This window comes from Mesocricetus auratus, unplaced genomic scaffold (genome assembly GCF_017639785.1).
Source record: "Mesocricetus auratus isolate SY011 unplaced genomic scaffold, BCM_Maur_2.0 Super-Scaffold_100037, whole genome shotgun sequence".
NCBI lineage: Eukaryota > Metazoa > Chordata > Mammalia > Rodentia > Cricetidae > Mesocricetus > Mesocricetus auratus.
Window position 1 is genome coordinate 175,958 of NW_024429215.1, and position 23,233 is coordinate 199,190.

A 23,233-nucleotide genomic window follows, 5' to 3' on the forward strand; every position below is an offset into this window, starting at 1 on the left:
TCAGTACAGTGAGGGATGAGCTAAACCCTGGGCAAGTTCATGAAAAGTCTCTCCCCAAGGCACAATTAATTGTATTACTTGGTTTTGGTTTGTGATGTTTCTGTCGGGGATGGTACTCTCGCTTCGGAATTTAGCCTGTTATCCTTTGCTGTAAGTGTGTATCCGGGGAGTCTGGTAGTCAAGCAGGTTAGGCTGCCTGTGTTTTCTCTGAAGGTTTCAGAACTCACTGTGGGGTCAGACCCCGGGGTGCAGCGTCCTCCCGGATGCAGCTCTGGTCTAGGCTGCAGCAAGCATGTGTGGAGTCTGTGCAGAGCGGGTCCAGGGCAGCCTGACAGCTGCAGCCAGGCGGGGGAGACCGAGTGGGAGGGGCGGGGCCGTGGGGGCGGGGACACGAAACCGGAAGCAGAGTTGGGAAGAATGTGACACCCGAGCTCAGTGTTGCTAGGGTGCAGAGTGAGGGAGTTGGAGAGGCGAAGTGAGGGAAAGACGAGAACTGTGTGCGAGAGGTCAGGGAAGTTGCACCGTGGAGCCAAAATCAGAAGTGACAAGTGTCCGTTCCCTGCCGTTGCCCCGGGTCCCGCACGGTGGGAGCCGCGCGCTGCAGACCCGGGTGCGGGGGACACGGCGGACGCCGCGGGGACCTGGAGACTCCGGAGCCGCAGTGTCCGCGCGGGGCGGGCGGCCTGGGAAAGTCAGCGTCAGCAGCAGCGCAGTGGCGGGAACCGCAGCCCGGCGGCCCTGGAACCTCCCAGGTCAGAGGAGCCGCGGGGCTGGAACCCGGGAGGGAGGGGACGGGGTGCGAGCGTTTTCTCTGCTCTTCATCGGGAAGCCGGCTCCCAAATTCTGCTGTGGGTGTCTTCCCTTGGTGTGTTTTAGATCCTATGGAATAGGCCTGGCTTTTAAAATTGATCTTCTGATTGTGAAAAAATTGATATAAAAATAGTCTAGTAGAATATTTGAAGTCATTTCTTGATATTTGCAAACACAGTTCTTTCTGCTGTGGTGGAAACGACAATGCTCATCCATGCTAACTTCCGTGTTATACTTGGGGACTAACATCTCGGGAGAGTTTGTAGATATTAGTCATGAAAGTAATGGCTGCAGATTTAACTGAGTATGAAAATGTCTGTTTGTGAGTTTTATTTGTATGGTTGGTAACATTAACGTTTAAAAGCAAACTTTTTACCTATCGGTAATTTTTCATCTGAGACATACCCACTCTGTTAGATAAACACAGCATTCTGAAAAGTGTCTTAGCCATTGCACAGGTTTTCAATGCTAGCACTCAGGAAGCAGAGGCTGGTGGATCTCTGTGAGTTTGAGACCAGCCTAGTGTATGTACCTCGAAGTCGGGAGGGAGCGGTGTAATGTTTGAGGGTGTCAGGTCACAATATATTCATAGTGGTGTTGGCACATGCCTTTAATCCCAGCACCCTGGAGGCAGAGGCCCATAGATCTCTGAGTTTGGTACAAGCCTCGTCTACAGAGTGACTTTCAGGACAGCCAGGACTAATGACAGACCAGCCTGACTCCATCTTAAGGAAGGAAGCCATTTTGTTATGAGGTCAGAGGTTTATTTCTGTTTTCTGCCAAATTCAAGTTGACTGTGCTTTTAGCCTGTTTCTGGAATTTGACATGCTCCCTACCCTATGGAGTCTGACTCTCAGCTGGAACATACCTTGATATGATAAGATGTTCTGCCAGATAATTATAAATGTTCAGCCAAGTTCCTACTTAACAAAAGTTCGTCTGGAAATCCAGCAGCCCTTGAAAACCACCCCAGCCTTGCAGTTTGGGGGTATATAAGCCCCGCTTTATCCTTTATCAATGCTGCATTTTCAAAGCCTGCTTTGGGAAGATAACCGTGCCTTACAGGAAATAAAGCTCGCTTAATTTGATCAAAGAATTTGGGTAATGGCCGTTATTCTTGCTCGATGGGATTACACTACATAGAGGAAACCTGTCTCAAAAAGGAATTAAGGTATAGGATGATACTACAAAGCATCTTCTCAATAATTATGATCACTTATTTACATTTGAAAAATATCTGCATTAGTCTTTTGTCTCCTCAGTTCAAGGAAAGCACTCTGTCCATGACACTTGACCAAACTGCTATTTATTTATTTATTTATTTATTTATTTATTTATTTATTTATTTATTTTGGGTGCTGGGGTTTGCTGAGTTTGAGAGCTGAACTCACAATATTGCTCTGGCCCAAACTCACCTTGTAGACCAGGCTGGACTGGAAAACACTGTTCCACATACCTCTTTCTCCCAAGTGCTAGGATTCAAGGTGTGTACCAACAGTAAGATGTAAACTGTTGTTTTTTACTTTGTGGTCTGTTGACAGCCAGTGGTGTGACTGTGGCCTTCTCCCTGGAGTAGGGCCAATGCCTGGAGCCTGCCCGGAGGGCTTCGTACAGACACTGGATGTTGCAGAGTCGCAGCAGTCTGGTTTGTGTGGGTGAAACGAGATTTCTTGCTGTCTCCCAGCTCTACCTCGTGGTTCCTAGAGAAAACTTGTGTGTGACCTCTGTGTGAAGAGTCTCACATCTCAAAGAGTAAAGTAAAATCATCAGAGGACCAAAATAAAGCAGTGTCATTTCCCCTTGTGTATGTTCCTTTAGGAGCTGTGAGGCTTCCGCCGCTTTTGGTCCATCACCAGTGTAAAATATTCCCATCGCAACCATGCAGTTCCATTTCTCCCTGAGATTGACTGAGTTATGAATGAAAGGGGGTTCCAGTTACAATGACTGAAAATGCTCTCTGAATGATATCAGTATTCTGACACTGCAGGACAGTTGCCAAATCACTTGTGACTCCTCAGTTTATCTACAGGGCACCGTAGTGTGTTGGAAGTATGGGTGCTTTCTGGAGAATCTTTCTTGTGTGCAGGGCTCACTGGTCAACCAGTACTCTCCTTACCTGTCAAGCAGAGCAAACAACCCTGGATGGTGAAGAGGGAGGAGGTCATGGCTAGGGATGCAGGTGTGGTGGAGGGTTTGGTGAAGGAGTGGAAAGGAGATCAAATGTGTGTGAAAGTGGGATGTGAAATGAGTTTTGCCATGAATGTTTTGCTGCATGTATGACTGTATATCGTGTGCATTCTAGAATTGTACATAGGGACAGATTGGAGCCACTTTCTGGGGTGTGGAAAGGAACCTGAGTCTCTAAAACAGTTACAGACACGAATACCATCTCTCTAGCCCCTATTAAGTTTTGTGTATAGGAGTAGCAATAATAGAAAATTGTATAAGGCTCCTATAAACATTTTTATGTAGATGCTCTAAAATCTTTACATAGGCATTTATTATCTCTTAGTAACTTTTTCTTCCATTGGTGTTAAAATACAACCTACTCAGTCTGTTTTCACGGATGAACATTTGGTATTGGATAATCATCTAGTGCACTCTTCTCTGGGGAAGACCCTTTCTCTAGCTCTCAGAATTCCTTAGTGTTTGACCATGGTTGAGGCCTAGTGAGCTTTCTCCCTTCCATGTTATCGTGTCTCTGGATGCTATCCTTGTTCAGCTCATGGTGAAGCAGCCATATTTGTAAGATTTCATGCACGTAGCTTCTCTGACATTTCTAGGAGACACAATCTCAGCAAGCATCCTGTTCCTCTGCCTCCTACAATGTTCCCTCCCCTCTTTCTAGTGACCAGTGAGCCTGAGGTGAAGGAGTTGTGATATTTGTGTGTCAGTGGGGACTGAGCATCACAAGTCTGCATTTTGACTGATTGCGCTTCTCTGTGATAATCTCCATGTGTTGCTAAAATAACTTTCCCTGATAAAGGGTGAGGACTACATTCATCTGTGAGAATAAGGGTAAATATTTAGAATGTAGTTAGGGAAAGGCTAATTTAGTAAAGTAGTAGTTATAGATCCCCTTCCAATATCCTTGACTTAGGGAAACTGGCCAGGTTTCCTGTACCAAGCACGATTCCCCTCTTGTTGAGAGGGTCTTAATCCCATTAGAAGCTGTTGGTCACCACCAAGGAATGTGTTTGACTCTGGCACCGTTAGGGTTATTGTGCAGTACAAATTGCTGTGGTTCTCAGGTGTCATACCTGGGTAGGACTGTTGGCTGGCTCCCTCCTTTGGAAGCTTAAATGCTGCTTTACGGTACCATGAAAGTGAATCTCCAGGGAGGAGGCTTTAAGGTCAGTTGCATCTCGAGTCCTCTAGGATTTGTGCCTGAGGTGTGTGGCTTCTTCAGCACTAGGGACTCAACTTCTGCCTATGGGAGACAAGCATGGGCAACAGCAATACCCTGTAATGTTTGGAAGTCTCTTGGACAACTGTGACCAACAACTTCAAAGCAGGCTTCTTACGCCCGGTGTTGGTTGTTTTGTTACAAAATCAATGGCTCTAGTGAGGAGCATCTTCGGCTGAGAGATGGAAATTATATCATGTATACTCTAACTGTATATGCTTAAAGAGGCATATATGTATTGTAGGCATTTTTGGTAGATGATAATAGTAAGATTCCTTATGCCTTTTTCAGGCATTCTTACTGTTATTTTATTCTCCTGTATTTGTTATCTGTCCTTCTCCATAATTAAATCATCACCCTGGTTTTCCATTTCCCCTTCAGATCATTGGTTCCCTTTTACTCCTGTCGCTTTTACTCCCCCACACTCCACAGTACTCTCTTTTTTACTTTTTTGGTTACTGAAGTCACTCCAGGTTATATACTCACATCTGAAGATTTGGAGCTAGGAACTTCCTATGAGAGAGATCATACATTGTCTGTCTTTCTGAGGCTGGGTTACCTCAATATGATCTTTTCCAAGTCCATCTGTTTACCTGCAAAGCTCATGATCTCAGTTTTCTTTATAGCTGAATAGTATTCCATAGTGTATATGAACCACATTTTCACTATCCATTTGTCAGCTGAAAGACATTTAGGTTGTTTTTATTTTGTAGCTATTGAGAGTAGAGAAACAGTGAACATGACTGAGCAGTATCTGTGGAGTAGAAGGTCGAGTCCAGCCAAGGAGTGAAACAGCTGGGTCATGTGCTGGATTTAAGTTGAGGGATTTTTGTTTGTTTGTTTCTTTGTTTAATAGAGGATTCTCCATATTTATTTCCAGAGTGGCCAGGATTTTGTTGAAAAAATTTGTGTACCCTATGGCTTTGTTTTTGCTGTTGTTGCTAGCTTGATTATTAAGAATATTCTTCTTTCTCTATAAATAATAGTGACTTGCTGTCTTCCCCATGAGTACTTCCCAGTTCTCCTGTATTCAGCTGTTCTTCACATGAAACTTATTACTTCTATGTTCTAATAGATAAGTCCTCTTATTCATGTGTGTATATTTTTCCTCAAAATTACTATGTGCTGCACATCTTTAGTGAAATCAATTGTTTTAATTCAGGATTATCTTGAAATTCATTTATGTCTCCATCAATTTTAAGAGAGTATGTAAAAATATGGTTGATGGTGATTTTCTTTCTAGGTTTTAAAATGTATTTATATGTTCTCTGGGCATTGGGATCACTAACCAGATACCTGGTGTACTCTGTTGCCTGGGTCTTCATGTGGTTTGACATTGTTCTTTAACAGTTTTCAGTATTAATTATCCCTTTTTTCTTTTGTACATCTTTACATGAAAGGGCAGCAAGCCATCCATCCATTGTTCCTGAAAGAGAAATTCAAAGGAGGGAAAGAGAAAGAAATGGCTGATTCTACAGTAAGCATGTGCCAGGTCAGTGGTCATATCTACTATTATTATACAAATGTTATATTTTGAGACATTTAATTTTCTGCTTCTGCTTTTTTTGTAAACTTTGTTATAAAAAAAAGTTGCAAACAAACAACAAAAAATTCACATACTGAAATTAGCCAGACCCAAAGACTATACAACTCAATGTACTTTTATACAGTTAGTTATCAGAAACGGAAGCTTTGGAACCTCACATGGGATTTTATATCTTCATTATCAAATATATTTTGTTGTAATTATCACCCAAAACCAAAAAAAAAGGAAAAAAACTGTGACAGAATTAGAACTAGAGAAGCAATTAGCTTTATATCCTTTTTCATAACTGGTGTTCATTACCTGCATTCAGTTCTGACTCAGTCCCTAGTATTTAACCATTTTTGTTCTTTTTTCTCATGTTCTACTGTGCTCACATGTACACTGTTTCATTTGTCTTATGAGGGAAAAACGTGTTTTTGTTCTTTTTGGCACTGTATGACCTCGTTGCATACTCTAAATCCAACCATTTTCCTGAAAATTTGTATTACATTTTTCTCTTCATCTTAATATTATTCTGTTTTATATGTAGATCAGTTTCATTATCATCTGTTAATAGATAATTTGATTGATTACAATACTTTGTTATGGTGACTAAAGCATATGCCCAGGTGTGAAAGAGCTGTTCATGTGTCTGTTCATACACAGCTTCATTTATTTTCATTAATTTCCAAACTGATTCCCATGATGACTGTATTATTTTGCAACACACACACACACACTCACACTCACACACACCTACAATGAATAAGGGTATCTTTATCTCCTCATCTTCTCTAACATTTTTTTGTCAGATTGGTTGATGCCACTCTGCCTGGGGTGAGGAAGTGTTTCAGTGTAGTTTTAGTTTGCATTTCCATGATGGTATTTTAAGGATTCTGAACACTTTTAGCAGTATTTACTGGCCATTTGTGTTTCTGTTTTTGCAAAGTGTCTATTCATGTCATTTGCCCATTTACTGATTATCAATTTTATTCCCATGGTTTGTTTTTAAAGATTTTATTTATTATGAATACAACATCCTGCCTCCATGTATGCCTGCAGGCCAGAAGAGGGTACCAGATCTGGTTGTAGATGGTTGTGAGCCCCCATGTGGTTGCTGGGAATTGAACTCAGGACCTCTGGAAGAACAGTCAATGCTCTTAACCTCTGAGACATCTCTCCAGCCCGATTCCCATGGTTTTTAATGTTTGAAATTTGTTTATAAATTCTAGGTATAAGCACCTATCCAGGAAATCACTTTACCTTGGATCACATGATCAAAATGTAATTTTTCATTTCAGGGTCTATTGACTTTCTGGGATTTGTCTGTGGACTTCTCCCAGGAGGAGTGGGAATGCCTGGACTCTGTTCAGAGGGCTTTGTACATTGATGTGATGTTGGAGAATTACAGCAACCTGCTCTATGTGGGTGAGAACATTTTGATTGTAGAATTGCTAATTCATCCTTTGTTTGTACCAACTTTATAGGTTATAGCCTCTCTGTTGAGCTGTCTTGGAAACTGCAGGAGACTAGGGAAATATTAGGAATAGAAAAGAACTTTTTGATGGTGTTCATTATTTTCATTTCATTTTCTATTTTATAGGTGTCGTGCTCCCTTCATTTTGGTTGCAAGATGCATAATATTTCTATTATTATCTGTTTCATTTTTCCCTTTTATTGTTATAGACTCTTTCCTTATACAGTGTCTCAGTTAGGGTTTCTATTGCTATTAAGAGACACCATGACCATGGGAACTCTTAGAAAGGAAAACATTTAATTGAGTTGGCAGCATATATTTTTCAGAGGTTTTGTCCATTATCATCATGGCCAGGGACCATGTAAGCTGTGAATATGGTGAGATGTAGGCAAGTATGATATTGGAGAGGTAGCTGACAATTCTACATCTTGTGCATGCTACTCCAGTCTCTGTGAGTTCACTTTCACTTGGATTTTGAAAGTCTTGTTCTGTTGGTGTTCTCCATCCCTCTGGTTCTTACATTCTTTTCCCCTCTTCTACATAGTTTCCTGAGTTCTGAGGGGAGGGATTTGATGGAAATGTCCCATGTAGATTCTCTTTCCACCTACTATCTGGCCGTTGCTCCCTGCAGCTGGAGAAAATGTCTTTGATGATGACTGCATAAGGCAGCTATCTTCACTGCAGCAGAATATCATTAAGATTTATTTTATTGATTATTTTTTAGGTCAGTAGCATTTGGTATTACACTAAGTCTCTAGACTGTCTAGTCTCTGTCTTTGGTTATGCAAGATCTGTCTAGTATGTGTTCTGTCTTGTGGATTGGGCCTTAAGTCAAATGAAACGTTTGTTGGCTATTCCCACAATTTCTGTACCCATATTACTCTAGTATACCTTTTAGCATGACAGATTACAATCTCTGGAATGTGGAGAGAAGAGAGTAGTCACACATTTTATAGCGGATTCCAGCTAAATCTTAAAGCTCCATGTCCATCATTGAATTTCATATTGTCTTAATTCTGAAAAATACTTAAGATTTACAACATAAAATTCTACCTTTATATACCAAAGATTCTGATAGGATATATCAATTCCTAGATTCCTCTTCATGTTCTGAGCCCAGTACTGTGCTAAACTTCTGTATTCATCTTGAAAATGATGCCATGGGTCATGAGCTACCTCACAGTACATTACTGTTTGCATGGTCAGTCTGGTCACCTGTACAGAGCAAATGAGATTGCTCTGGAATGTGGAGAGGAGAGAATAGCCAAAACCAGGGTGGGCTAGTGAATGAGCGAAAAGCAGTGATGGCTTCAAGTAAAAGAGAAAGCAAGAGCTGAGAATGTTTTTGCTATATTCAATTCCACTTGAAAGGGTTCCTGACAATTGAACTTAGCATAGTGTCCTGGCCCTAGGATGCATCCTGTCTGTTGGAACTAGTAGAACACATTGTACCTTATTTTACCTGAGTTATGGTGACTTAATCCTGGTAGAAAATGTTATTTTCTTTGAATGTTCTGACATCAAATTGGAATAATCTTACAAATTCTAAGACTAATATGAGTCAATGAAGTAGGAGTATTCTGTAATTGCTTTCCTTGTATTGTATCTTCGTATTACACCCTTCATTTTCTTCCCAGTGGAGAATACACAGTCACCCTTCTGGGATAGTTCCAGGAGTCAGTGTACAGAGTGGACTTGAGAAATAACCTTATGAGGAAAGTTAAGAGACACAGCAGTGTGTGGAGCTCAGACAGTGGAGGAGAGAAATGGGCAATCGCTGCCCATGACAGCTCTGCCTCAAATGATCTAGAGCCTCTCTGGTGTCTACCAGGATGCTGTCTTTGCTGCCACTACTTTTGGAGAATCTAATGTGTTCGTCTTGAGAGAAAAACAAACCCCATGATGCTTTTAGTAAGACTTTAATGTTCAGAGGAATTCTGAACTATAGTCTGGGTTGCTGCTCATTAGTAGGTACAAATACTGTGAACCTTGGATTGGATTAAATTCTTTTTTATCAATACCTGTGGAAATAAATATTCATAAAGAGATGCATATTCCAAATATAATAAGCCAGTAAATTCCATCCAAGGAACTAATTACTGACTCTTCAAATATTTGATTAATCTTCCATGAAGGGTGCCACTCTGTTTTTATAAGAATCCACATAATTATAGTAAAAGAATATGATGACTTCTGGGAGCTCTAATTGAAATAGTTGTAGGTTAACAGAAAACTTAAAGAGAAATTCATTTATCAATTGTTGAACCTTGGAACAAGCCCTAATAATTTGAACTGTATCATTTTCTAGAAAACTGTTGCAAGTGTGATCCTGTCCAATACAATGTGAAGACTGAAAAGGAGTCTTGTCAGTGTGATGAGCTTGACAAAGTGCTTCATGACCCCTCCACATGTGCACTTCATAGAAAAAGTGAAACTACAGAAAACTCTAATGACTACACATGCAGTAGTCACAGGGATGCCTCTGTTGACTCATCAAACCCAGACAGACGTGAAAGCATATACACTGGAGAAGAACCTTGGCAATGTAAAGACTGTGAGAAATCTGTAAATCTGTGTTCCAACATGACTCAAGATCAGAGAGTCTACACTGCAAAGATAGAGCACAGGCAAAAAGAATATGATGACTCTTTCAGCTCTGGAAAGAGTCTTTTGCAACAACCAATCTACATTGCAGAGGCGCCACACCAGTGTGGGAAATGTGGGAAATGTTTCAGTACTGCCTCGAGCCTCACTGTACATCAGAGAATTCATACTGGAAAGAAACCCTACAAGTGCAGCGTTTGTGACAAATCCTTTAACCAGTGTGCAAATCTTAAAACACATCAAAGACTTCATACTGGGGAGAAACCTTTCATATGCAAAGAGTGTGGAAAATCATTTCGTCAGTTGTCAGCACTTAAAAACCACCAAAAAATGCATACTGGAGAGAAGCCTTACAAATGTCAGGAATGTGACAAATCCTTTACTGTAAAGTCAACTCTTACAAAACATGAGAGAATTCATACTGGAAAGAAACCCTACAAGTGCAATGTCTGTGACAAATCCTTTAGTCAGTGCTCAAGTCTTAAAACACATCAAAGACTTCATACAGGGGAGAAGCCTTACAAATGCAGAGAATGTGGAAAGTCATTTCCTCAGTTGTCAGCACTGAACAGCCATCAGAAAATGCACACAGACAAAAGGCATGCTGGAGAGAAGCTTTACAAGTGCAGTGAATGTGACAGATCCTGTAGACACTATTCATCCTTAAGAAGGCATCAGAAAATTCATTCTCTAGACAAACTATACAAATGCAAAGAATGTGGCAAGTCCTTTCTTGAATTATCACATCTTAAAACTCATTACAGAATCCACACAGGTGAAAAGCCCTACAAATGTGAGGTATGTGAAAAATCCTTTACTACAACCTCAACACTTAGAACACATCAGAAAATCCATACTGGAGAGAAGCCATACAAATGTATGCATTGTGACAAATCTTTTACCCAGGACTCACATCTTAGAAGACATCAAAGAGTTCATACTGGAGAGAGACCTTACAGTTGTAAGGAATGTGACAAATCTTTTTCTAAGTGCTCAACTCTTAGAGAACATCAGAAAATTCACACTGGAGAGAAAACTTACAAATGCCAAGACTGTGACATATCCTTTACACATTACTCAAATCTGAGAAAACATCAGAGAGTTCATACTGAAGTGAGACATTACTTCTGTAAGGAATGTGGCAAATCTTTCACTAGAAGCTCATATCTTAGAGTACATCAGAAAATTCATACTGGAGAGAAGCCTTACAAATGTAAAGACTGTAACAAATCCTTCATCCAGCGTTCAAACCTTAGAACACATTGCAGAGTTCATAGTGGAGAGAGACCTTGCGTGTGTAAGGAATGTGGGGAATCTTTTACTAAGTACTTAACTCTTCGAGCACATCAGAAAATTCATACTAGAAAGAAAAATGCCACTGTTAACAATGTGTTGTAGCAATTACTTGGTATTCTCTGCTTACATATCACAACAGTATAGAAATAGAAACATAAATAAGAAACTTGTGAAAATCTTTAATAAGGTTTTAATATTAGAAAAGTATCAGAATGTATATGAAAATAAAATTCTGCAAATGTAACTGTGTAAACATTTGACTGCAGGTATATCTTGCACTCCATGTATGCTTCCTGCCTGTGGAGGCCAAAAGAGGGTATCATATCCCTTGAAGCTGAAGTTATAGGCAATTGTGAGCTGCTATATGTGTTCTGGGAATTGAACCATCAGTATCTGGAAAAAGAATAAGTGCTCTCAACCAGTAAGCTATTCTCCAGTTATAATAGAAACATTTATCTTCTTCAACATCTAAAATTCATACTAATTCCAAGCATGGTCGTGCTCACCTTTAATCACAGGATTCCAGATACAGAGGCAGGAGGATCTCTGTGAATTTGATGCCAGGCTGATCTACATAGTAGACCAGGACAGACAGGACTATATAAACCTTGTCTCAAAAAAAAAAAGTCATAAGTAGGAGAAAATGACATGTCAGAAGTTGTGACAACGCCTTTGTTTTTCCTCTAATCTAGCTGCACATCCTAAATGCAAGCTTCTGACAAACCATATTAAAAGTAAACCATATAGAATCCCTAAGTCTTGTTATTCATTGGAAGTTTCCCAAGTATATTTAATTAGACAGACCCTTTGCCTAGTGCAGAAATAGCAAACATAGAGAAATTCATCATGAAAGAAACACACACACACATACAATGCTCCAAGAAATTCTCATGTTTTATTCACCTTCAAAATCTCCAAACTATATTTACACCATACAAATAGTGAGAGGGTGAGAAACTGTAAACAGTAGGGCTATGGTTGTGACAATACATACGTGCTCACATACAGTTTAGAAATCCCCAAGGTCAGGGCTGGAGGGGTGGCTAAGAGCATTGGTTGCTCTTCCATAGGACCCTGGATTGACTCACAGTAAATGGCAGCTCTCAACTGTCTGTAACACTAGTACTAGGGGATCTGATGCCGTCTGGATCCCAAAGACACTGCATCTACAAAATGTACAGACAAACATATATAAAATAAAATTAATTACTTAATAAAGAATTTCTAAGGTCAGAAGGCGTGATAGCACATGCCTTCAATCCTTGCTTTTAGAGGTAGATATAGGTTAATCTCTGGGAGATGGAGGCTAACTTCATCTATAGAGCAATTACCAAGACAACCAGGGTTAAAATGAGACACCCTATCTCAAAAAAAGAAATTCTCAAAGGCATGAAGAAATTACTTTTGAAGTATTGAGGGAAATGGAAAAGTATTTACTCTTAGTTAGGGTTTCTATTTCTGTGAAGGGACACCATGACCACCACAACTCTTAGAAAGGGAAACATTTAATTGGGGCTTGGCTTACAGTTTCAGAAGTTTAGTCCATTATCACCAGCATGCAGGCAGGCATGGTGCGGGAGAATGAGCTGGGAGTGGATAAAGAGCTATGTTTTTGACTTGTCGGTGGTCTGAATGACACAATGAACTAAGCTTGATCAAAACAGACCTCAAAGCCTACTCCCACAGTGACACTTCCTTTGGGGACCATTTTATTTCAAACTACCACATACTCCAAACACTAATGTACTTGCCCATAACTGGCAGTAGACATTCATTGAGGGAAAGGAGACTCTTGGGACCTTCCTTCAACCATAACGAAATTGTAATTGTGCTAGTCTTACACAGTTGCTTGTTCTCAGTATCATTTTTACTTTTAATTTTTTTTATTATTTTACATAAAACCGCTATTTCCCCTGCTTCCCATCTGTTTATTACCTCCCCTGCCCTCCTCTACACCCCCATCCACTCCTCACAAAGGGTTAGGCCTCTCACAGGGAGTCAACAAAGCCTGGCATGTCGAGTTGAAGCAGGACCAACCTCCTTCCTTCTGTATCAAGGCTTAGCAAGGCATCCTACCATAGGGAATGGATTCCAAACAGCCAGCTCATGCACCAGGGACAAATCCCAGTCCCACTGCTAGGGACCACACAACTGTCACACACATGCAGAACAACTGGGTTGGCCCCATGCAAGTTCCTTAGCTGTCAGTCTAGAGTTCATGAGCTCCCACAAGCTCAGTTCAACTGTCTGTGTGGGTTTTCGTTTCATGACCTTGACTCCCTCCCCTAGCTCATATAATCCCTCTCTTCCACTGAACCCCCAGAGCTTGGACACTGCTTGGCTGTGATTCTGCTTCCATCAGTTACTGGAATGAAGGGTCTATGATGACAATTAGGATAGTCACCAATCTCTTTACGGGAGAAGGCCTGTTTCCACTATTGCTAGAAGTCTTATCTGGGGTCATTCTTGTATTTTCCTGGGAGTTTCCCTGGTACCATGTTTCTCCCTCACCCCATAATGACCCCCTCTATTAATATATCTCTTTAATTCCTGTCCCTCCCCCTACTCAATCATCCTGTGTCTTCATGTTCTCATCCCCTATCACTTCCCCTCTATATCCCCCATCCTCAGTTTACCTAGGAGATATATTTACCCTTCCCAAGGCAATCCATACATCCCTGATTCAGTCCTTGTTAACTAGCTTCTCTAGGACTGTGGATTGTGTGCTGGTTATCCGTAGTTGTTTATCTAAAGTACACTTATGAGTGAGGACACACTGTATTCGTCTTTCTGGGTCTGTATTGCCTCAAAAAGGGGTTTTTTTTCTGTTTCTATCCATTTACCTGAAAATTTCATGATGTTGGTTTTTTTTGTTTGTTTTTTGTCTGTTTTGAGGGTTTTTTGCCACTAAGAAATACTCCATTGTGTAAATGTACTAAATTGTCTTTATCCATTCTTCAGTTGAGGGGTGGCTAGGTTGTTTCCAGGTTCTGGCTATTACAAATAATGCTGTTATGAACATGGTTGAGCAAGTGTCCTTGTGGTATGATTGAGCATCATTTGGGCATATGCCCAAGAGTGGTATTGCTGATTCTTGAGGTAGATTAAGTGCCAGTTTTATGAGAAACCACCACACTGATTTCCAAAGTGTCAGTAAAAGTTTGCACTTCCACCAGAAGTGGAGGAGTGTTCACCTGACTCCACATCCTCTCCAATGTAAGCTGTCTTCAGTATTTTTGGTCTTAGCCATTCTGGCTGATGAAAGATGGTATCTCAGAGTCATTTTAAGTTTGCATTACCCTGAACGATAAGAATGTTGAGCAATTCCTTAAAAGTCTATTGGTCATTTGAGATTCCTTTGTCGAGAATTCTTTGGGTAGATCTGTACCCCATTTTTAAATTGGATTATTCAGTGTTTTGATATATAGTTTCTTAAATATCAGCCCTCTATTAGATATGGGGTTGGGGAAGATCTTTTCCCATTCTATAGGCTGTTCTTTGCTATGTTCTTTGCTTTACAGAAGCTTCTCAGTTTCAGGAGTTCCCACTTGCTAATTGTTGCTCTCAGTGTCTGTGTTATTGGTGTTATATTCAGGAAGTGGACTCCTTTGCCAAGGCATTCAAAGCTACTTCCCACTTTCTCTTCTATCAGGTTCAGTGTACCTGGATTTATGATAAGTTCTTTGATCCACTTGGACTTCAGTTTTATGCTTGGTGATAAATATGGGTCTTGTTTGCATTCTGTATGTTGACATCCAATTATGCCAGCAACATTTGTTGAAGATGCTTTCCTTTTTCCATTGTACAATTATGGCTTCTTCATTAAAAATCATGTATTCATAGGTATATGGATTAATATCATGGTCTTCAATTCTATTCCATTGGTTCACCTGTATGTTTTCATGCCAATACCAACTTGTTTTCATTACTTCAGCTACATAGTAGAGCTTGAAGTCAGGGATGGTGATGTCTCCTTGAAGTTCCTTTAAGGTACAGGATTGCTTTAGCTGTCATGGGTTTTTTGTTTTCCCATATAATATTGAGTATTCTTCTTTCAAGGTCTGTGAAGAATTGTGCTGGCATTTTGATGGGGATTGCACTGAATCTGTACATTACTTTTGGAAGGATTCCCATTTTTATTATGTTGATCCTACCTATCCAAGAGCATGGGAGATCTTTCCATTTTCTGATATCTTCTTTAATTTCTTTCTTTAAAGACTTAAGTTTCTTGTTATACATGTTTTTTACTTGATGGTTAGAGTTACCCCAAGACATATTATGTTGTTTGTGGCTATTGTGAAGGGTGATGATTCTCTGATCTCTTTCTCAGCCCTATTATCATCTGTATATAGGAATGCTACTGATATTTTTGAGTTAATCTTGTATCCTGCCACTTGACTGAAGGTGTTCCCTGTTAGAAATTTTCAGGTCACTTATGTAAACTATCATATCATCTTCAAATAGTGAAAGTTTGACCTCTTCCTTCCAGTTTGTATCCCCTTGATCTCTTTTTGTTGTCATATGGCTCTATCTAGAACTTCAAGTACAATATTGAAACGGTATGGAGAGAGTGGACAGCCTTGTCTTGTTCCTGATTTTAGCGGAATCGTGTTGAGTTTCTGTCCATTTAGTTTGACGTTGGCTGTTGGTGTGCTATATATAGCTTTTAATATGTGTAGATATGTTCCTGTTATCCCAGATCTCTCCAACATCTTTATCATGAAGGGGTGTTGAATTTTGTCAAAGGCTTTTTCAGCATCTAGTGAGATGATCATGTGACTTTTGTTTTTCAGCTTGTTTATATGGTGGATTACATTGTTGAACCACCCCTGCATCTCTGGGCTGAAATCTACTTGATAGTGGTGAATGATGGTTTTAACGTGTTCTTTGATCCGATTTGCCAGTATTTTTTTGAGTATTTTTGCATCAATGTTCATGAGGGATATTGGTCTGAAGTTCTCTTTCTTAGTTGTGTCTTTGTGTGGCTTGGGGATCAAGGTTATTGAAGCCTCATAGAAAGAGTTTGGCAAAGACCCTTCTGCTTCTATTGCATGGAATAATTTGAGAAGAATTGGTATAAGCTGCTCTTTGAATTTCTGGTAGGATTCTGCACTGAGGCAATCTGGACCTGGGCTTTTTTTGGTTGGGAGACTTTTGATGACTGCTTCTATTTCCATAGGGGATATAGGTCTGCTTAAATTGTTTATCTGTTCTTGATTTAATTTTCGTAAGTGATAGCTATGGAGAAAATTGTCCATTTCCTTTAAATTTTCGAATTTTGTGGAGTACAGATTTTCCAAGTATGACCTGTTGATTCTCTGAATTTCCTCAGAGTCCATTGTTATGTCCCCCTTTTCATTTCTGATTTTGTTAATTTGCATGTTCATGCTCTGCTGTTTGGTAAGTTTGGAAAAAGGTTTGTGTATCTTGTTGATTTTCTCAAAGAACCAACTCTTCGTTGCATTGATTCTTTGTATTGTTTTCCTAGGTTCTATTTTATTGATTTCAGCCCTCAGTTTGATTATTTCCTGGCATCTACTCCTCCTGGGGGAGTTTACTTCTTTGTGTTCTAGAGCTTTCAGCTGTGCTGTTAATTGTCTAGTGTAACTATTCTCCAGTTTCTTCATGTGGGCACTTAGTGCTATGCACTTTCCTCTGAGCACTGCTTTCAAAGTGTTCCATAGGTTTGGGTATGTTGTGTCTTCATTCTCATTGAATTCTAGAAAGTCTTTAATTTCTTTTTTTATTTCTTCTTTGACCCAGGAATGGTGCAATTGTGCATTATGCAATTTCCATGAGTTTGTACGGTTTCTGCAATTTGGGTTGTTGTTGAATTCTAATTTTAACGCATGGTGGTCTGATAAGATGCATGGAATTATTCCAATTTTTTGTAGCTGCTGAGGTTTGATATGTTGCCAAGTTTGTGGTCGATTTTTGAGAAGGTTCCATGTAGTGGTGAGAAGAAGGTATATTATTTTTTATGTGGATGGAATGTTCTATAGATGTCTGTTAATCCCAATTGGGTCATAACTTCTATTAAAAACTTTGCTTCTTTGTTAAGTTTCTGTCTGGTATTCCTGTCTAGTGGTGAGAATGGGGTGTTGAAGTCTCCCACTATAAGTGTGTGGGGCTTTATATGTGATTTGAGTTTTAGTAATGTTTCTTTTACAAATGTGGATGCCTTTGTGTTTGGGGCATAGATGTTCAGGATAGACACTTCATCTTGGTGGATTTCTTCTGTGATGAATATGTAATGACCTCCTTCATCTCTTTTGATTGATTTTATTTTAAAGTCTAATTTGTTAGATATTAGGATTGCTACCCCTGCTTGTTTCTTGGGTCCCTTTAATTGGAAAATTTTTTCCCAATCTTTAACTCTGAGGTAATGTCTGTCTTTGAGGGTGAGGTGTGTTTCTTGTATGCAGCAGAAGGATGGGTTCTGTCTTCAAATCCATTCTGCTAGCCTGTGTTTTTTATGGGTGAGTTAAGGCCACTAATATTGAGGGATATTAATGACCATTGATCGCTCATTCTTCTTTGATTTGGAATACTTGTTGTTGGTGGAATTATGTGTGGAATCCACCCCTTTGTTCTTTTGGCTGTTGGTAAAGTGGGATTATCTAATGTCTATGTTTTTCTGGTTGTAGTTAACTTCCCTGGGTTGGAGTTTTCCTTCCAGAACTTTCTGTAGGGCTGTCCTTATGGCAGATAAGAAAGAGCACACTGGCAATGAACTTGTTTTGTTTGGGGTGACAATGCTATCTCCATGCCCAGTAATTCTTAGATAGATAACCAGTACCTAGTACAGAGAGTTCTCCTCCTTTTTTTATTTTCTTATGAGGCATTCCTGTCTTAGGCCAAATAGGGTCGCCCTCTCTTTCCTGTCCTTGAGGTACCTGGCTACCCCTGTCTTAGGTGGAAGGTCTCTACCCCACAGGTTGCCCGTCATCAGAGAAACCACATCTTAGAATCATCTGTAATCAGGCTTTATGGCTACCGGGATTGCTGTGGGCTTAGCTGAGTAATGTTTGAACTCAGCATGAAGCCAGAATGCCTACCATCACTGTCACCATTCCCAGGATCCCCACTGACATAGCGCTTCTCTGTCGCCTACCCATCCCCCGATCTGGGCCATAGCATTTTACCACCAGCCTTTCTCTGTTACAAAGGTGATTTACAGTTACAATTTGACAGTCAAAACAGTGATAAAGTTTACAATCATTTTAAGATCCACTTAAGAAAGCATTTAGAAGGCACACTTGCATAGATACATTAGGTATACTCATTGATGTTACACATGCATAGTATGATAAAGTATGAACAAGAGTGGAGAGAGGCCAAAATCAGTTTAGAATACGTATCCACCGAAACATGCATGTATTTTAATTTCCCTGCCTGCGGCAGGTGAGTGACATCCATTTGCCAAAGATGGTTGGCCCTGAGGCCCCAGGGATTTACCCCCTCATTGGGAGGCACAGTCAGGGCACTGAGAGGTAATCTGTGTGGCTATGGATAAGGGGCACCCAGTGTGAAATTTAATGGAGCGGGCATTTAGATGATACCGCTCATGGAGCTGGTGGGCAAGCTGCTCCTGACTGCATAAGACCTTAGGGCAGGTCAAGGAGTCAGAAAATTGATTGCCTTAGGCAAGGGGTCCTGGAAGGTTAGTATGTGCATGAATAAATCCCACATAAGCAGGGTAGATGCACTGCCAAATAAGATGCTGGAGCTGCACTAATAAGGAACGAACCTGAGAGGTTGGAAGAACATATGGAGAGGTTTCTAAAGGTCTGACAATGTTGGCAACATAGACACTATCAGTATATAAATTAAAGGGCTCTCCCTCAAACATTTGGAAGGCCATAAAACAGGCAAACAACTCTGCGGCTTGTGCTGACATCTGCCCTATGGGTGCCCTCTTCTGCACCTGAGAAGAAACCACCACTGCGAAACCTTTGGAGGAACCATCTGCAAAGACTGAGTGAGCTCCAAAGAGAGGGTTCTCCTTTAAAACCTTGGGAAAAATCACAGGGTGTTGTTTAAAAAAAGACATCAAGGGGCTATTGGGATAATGGTTATCAAACTTGGCACCTGTAGATGTAATTAACAGGGTCCACCCATCATGGAAGGTCTGTAGATGTTCCACCTCCTCTTTATCATAAGGAAGAATAATTTTATCAGGACTCTTTCCAAAGATGCTAAACTTGTGCACCGTCCACAACAATTGCAAAATCAGATCATAGTAGGGGGTCACTACCTTCTTAGGGGAGGCTGACAAATGTATCCAATAAATAGGATCAGTCTGCCAAAACACCGCAGTGGGCGAAAAGCTAGATGAAAGTACAACCAGAACAAGGGGCTGCCCATAATCTATGTGCCGAAGGTGGGCTTGCTCTATACTTTTTTAACAACAATTGTAGGGCATCCCTGGCCTCTGGGGTAATCTGTCTAGGGGAAGTCAGAGTGGGATCCCCAGGAAGAATATCATAAAGGGGTTTAAGAGTCACTGTTTCAATAGAAAGAGAAGGGTGAATCCACTGCACCTCTCCCAAAAATCTCTGCCAGTCATGAAGCGTTTTTAAAGTTGAACAATCAATTTGGAGTCTTTGTGGCCGGAGGCCAGTTTGTTGAATTTGATGACCCAAGTAAGTATACGGGGGTCTCTTTTGGATCTTTTCTGGAGCCAAAATAAATCCACAGGCCTCCAGGAGCTCTTGTAGTTCTGCAAAGGCTATGTAACATTGCCTCTCCTCGGCTGCGGCCAAAAGAGCGTCGTCCATGTAGTGGATAATGTAAAGATCAGGGAACTTGCACCTGAGAGGATCTAAACAGGCAGCTACATAAATCTGGCATATAGTTGGACTGTTAGCCATCCCTTGGGGGAGCACCACCCATTGGAAGCAAAGCGAAGACTCCCTAAAGTTAATCGCAGAAAGGCTAAATGCAAACCGAGGACTATCTTGAGAATGCAGGGGAATGGAAAAGAAGCAATCCTTCAAATCAATGATAATCAAATGCCAGTCTCTAGGAATGGCCACAGGTGAGGGCAAGCCAGGATGGAGGGCCCCCATAGGCTGCATGGGCGCATTTACCGCCCTCAGGTCTTGTAGTAACCTCCATTTTCCTGATGTTTTTTTAATTACAAATATGGGGGTATTCCAGGGGGACATGGAGGGGACTAAATGGCCCGCCTCTAATTGTTCTTGAACTAGCTAAAGAGCTGCCCAGAGTTTCTCCGATGGTAAGGGCCACTGTTCCACCCATACCAGATCATCTGACAGCCATGTGATGGGTATGGGGGCTGGTGGCACAATAGTGACCCTCATTAAAAATGGCCAAAACCCTTCCTGTCCCCTGGGGCCCTGGTATCCAAAGGGAGGGATGCCACAGGGCAAACCTCTCCCTTCTCTAGTTTACCTAGTCCCCTCCTCTGACTCCAGCCCATTCCTTGCATCATCTGGGGGGGGGCCTTGCTTTTGGACTTGGGTGCCTGGGTGGTGAGGACCACTCCCATTTCTTGCAGGAGGCCCCGTCCCCAGAGGTTGGTAGGAAGGCCAGACAAAATATATGGCTGAAAAAGCCCTGTGTGGCCCTCAGAGTCTTGCCACTTTAGCATTCTGAGGCTTTTTGTGGCACAGCCTGTCCTATTCCCTGGAGGGTCACTGTCCCTTCCTGTTTAGGCCAGGCAAGGGGCCAGAATTTGTCTGAGAGGACAGAAATGTCCACGCCAGAATCTAAAACGCCTTTGAAGGACTTGCCTTTTATATTTAATGTAAGCTGGGGGCGGTTCTCCATGGTGGCTACCCAAAATACTTCCAAAATCTTGGTTACCCCTTTTCTCTTTAAATTTTCAGGCCTCACAAGGAGCTGTAGGGAGGAGGAGCAACTGAGCAATCCTCTCTCTCCTGCTGGGATGGCAACAACCCCACCGGCCACTGATGTCATTATTTTAATCTCTCCTTCGCTATCCTGGTCTATAATTCCGGGTGTACCTGGATGCCTTGAAGGATAGTACTGGACCGTCCCAAGAGTAGTCCAACCATGCCTGGGGGCAATGGTCCATGTACCCCAGTAGGGAGGACCTGGATCCCCATCTCAGGTGTTAGGACTGCCCGGGTGGAGGGACCGATGTCCAATCCTGCACTCCCTGAAGTGGCTCTGAGGAGATCTGAGAGATGAAGAGGTTGCTCTGGGGGAGAAAACGAATCTTGCTGCTGCCCACAGCAGGGGTCATTGCCACATATACATTGGTTTTGGGGCCCTGGGGCGAGGCCCTCTTCCAGTTTCCCTGATTATTATTAGCAGAAAGGAAATTGCCCCCCATGTCAGTTCTAGAGTGGCAGTCATTGGCCCAATGATATCCCCTTTGGCAACGGGGGTATAAACCAGGTCTCTTGAGAGGGCACTCTCTACGGAAGTGTCCCTCCCTACCGCAGCAGAAACATGTTTTTCTCCCTCCCTGATTAGATCTTTCTTTTCCCCCTTGGGGTTGAATAGCAGAAGCTAACACTTGGCCCTGAACGAAATTACTATCAATGTCTCTACAGATCCAGATGTAGTCATTTAGACTTTTGTTGCGATGGGGGTGAAGGGCCTCCTTACAGTACTTATTTGCATTTTCGAAAGCCATCTGTTTGATGGCTGGCATCACAGGCCCAATGCCCCCAAATATTCTCTCTGCTACCTGAGTGAGGCGGTCTACAAAGTCTTGGAAAGGTTAGGAGGGTCCTTGAAGGACTTTGGACAGGTGATCCCCTCCTTCCTTGGAAGGCAATGCTTTCCAAGCACCTTGGGCCACCACTGCCACTTGGGCATAGACAGCGATGTCATATTGCATTTGTTGTTGAGCGGTGGCATATTGACCACTCCCAGTAAGCATCTCCACATTTCTCTGGGGCTGTCCAGCCTGTGCATTTCTTTGGGCTGTCTGGCAGCATCTTTCTTGAAACTCACCTCTCCAAATCAAATAATCTCCCCCAGATAGAGCTGCTCTGCAAAGCTGCTGCCAATCGCCAGGTGTCAAATTAAGAGGCACAAAAGATTCCATTAAGGAAAGTGTAAAGGGAGCCTGTGCTCCATAGTTTAGAGTTGCCTCTTTAAGTTATTTTATGTCTTTGAAACATAAAGGGTCATGGCACTGAATGACCTGCTCAGGATTGTTTGGGTCTGGAACTTTCATTACTGGGGCCATCACTGGGCAGCATTGGACACCTTCTCTGGGTCTTCCCTCAAGGTCTGAGAAGGAGGAGTCCCTTATTTTAGAGTATAGAGGAGGGTTTCTCTCCCTGTCCTGTCTTTTTTTAATTCAAGTCCTTTTTAGTGCTTTTTTAAGGGCCGAGACCTCAACAGAGTCTGAGTCTGAGCTATTTTCATTTTCTAGGTCTGACAGAGTAGGATATAACCAATTCTGACTGGAGCCCTTCTTTTTGGGTCATGCCCCAAGATCTCTATCATTCTTTTGTTGTTGCTAAGAGACTCATCCTCATCTTCACTAACAATGGAGCCTCTAGTTTCAGGCAGGGTTTCTTCAGATGATTCATCCTCACTCTCTGCCTCAGAACTCAGGGAGGCTTGAGTCTCAGTCTCTTCTAATTCTGAAAAAGCCTCTTTTGTGGCCTGGACTACCTGGCAGTGGCTAACCTTATCTGTCAAAAAAGAACCCCTCACTAATCTCCATAAGGAGAATGTGGATGGGGGCAAGGACTCAGGTCCATTTTTTCGTAAAAGTTGATGAAGATCATGGTGAACCTCCTCCAATCTGGGATATTTAAGCTTCCCCCAGTAATGAACAATGGACTTGCTCGTTCAATCGATTTTAGAAAGCCTTCTAGAGTTTTAGCCTTGACTATGGTCCCCTGTCCTTCAAGTAACTTTTTTACTTGATACTGTAATTCAAGCTTCCCAGAACTGAACTATTCCCCATCGTTTCTTTTCTTATTTTCCACAATCTGTCCCTGGCCGGCAAAAGGAACAAACCCTCCCACTTACCTCGCTTTCACGATCTCGGTGGGACCTCCAATTGCCCACCCTCTTTTCCTTCTTTCTTCTTGCACAATCTCCAATTGAACATTTAACACATCTTCATTATATATTTTACTTGGAATTCCAAATGATG

General features: G+C 41.6%; 1 protein-coding gene across 2 annotated transcripts; it reads left to right on the forward strand.

The window, feature by feature from the left end:
- Positions 1 to 415: 415 nt before the first annotated feature.
- On the forward strand, positions 416 to 12,351 carry LOC101832947 (zinc finger protein 54-like). Of its 2 annotated transcripts, none has more exons than XM_013125660.3 (4): positions 416 to 752; positions 5,617 to 5,708; positions 7,043 to 7,169; positions 9,527 to 12,351. In XM_013125660.3, the coding sequence occupies exons 2-4, from the start codon at positions 5,679 to 5,681 to the stop codon at positions 11,218 to 11,220; spliced, it is 1,851 nt and encodes a 616-aa protein (XP_012981114.2). In that variant the 5' UTR covers positions 416 to 752; positions 5,617 to 5,678; the 3' UTR covers positions 11,221 to 12,351. The 2 variants fall into 2 exon arrangements, with proteins under 2 accessions (XP_012981114.2, XP_021079030.2); XM_021223371.2 differs by having other exon boundaries at positions 5,622 to 5,708.
- Positions 12,352 to 23,233: the final 10,882 nt, after the last annotated feature.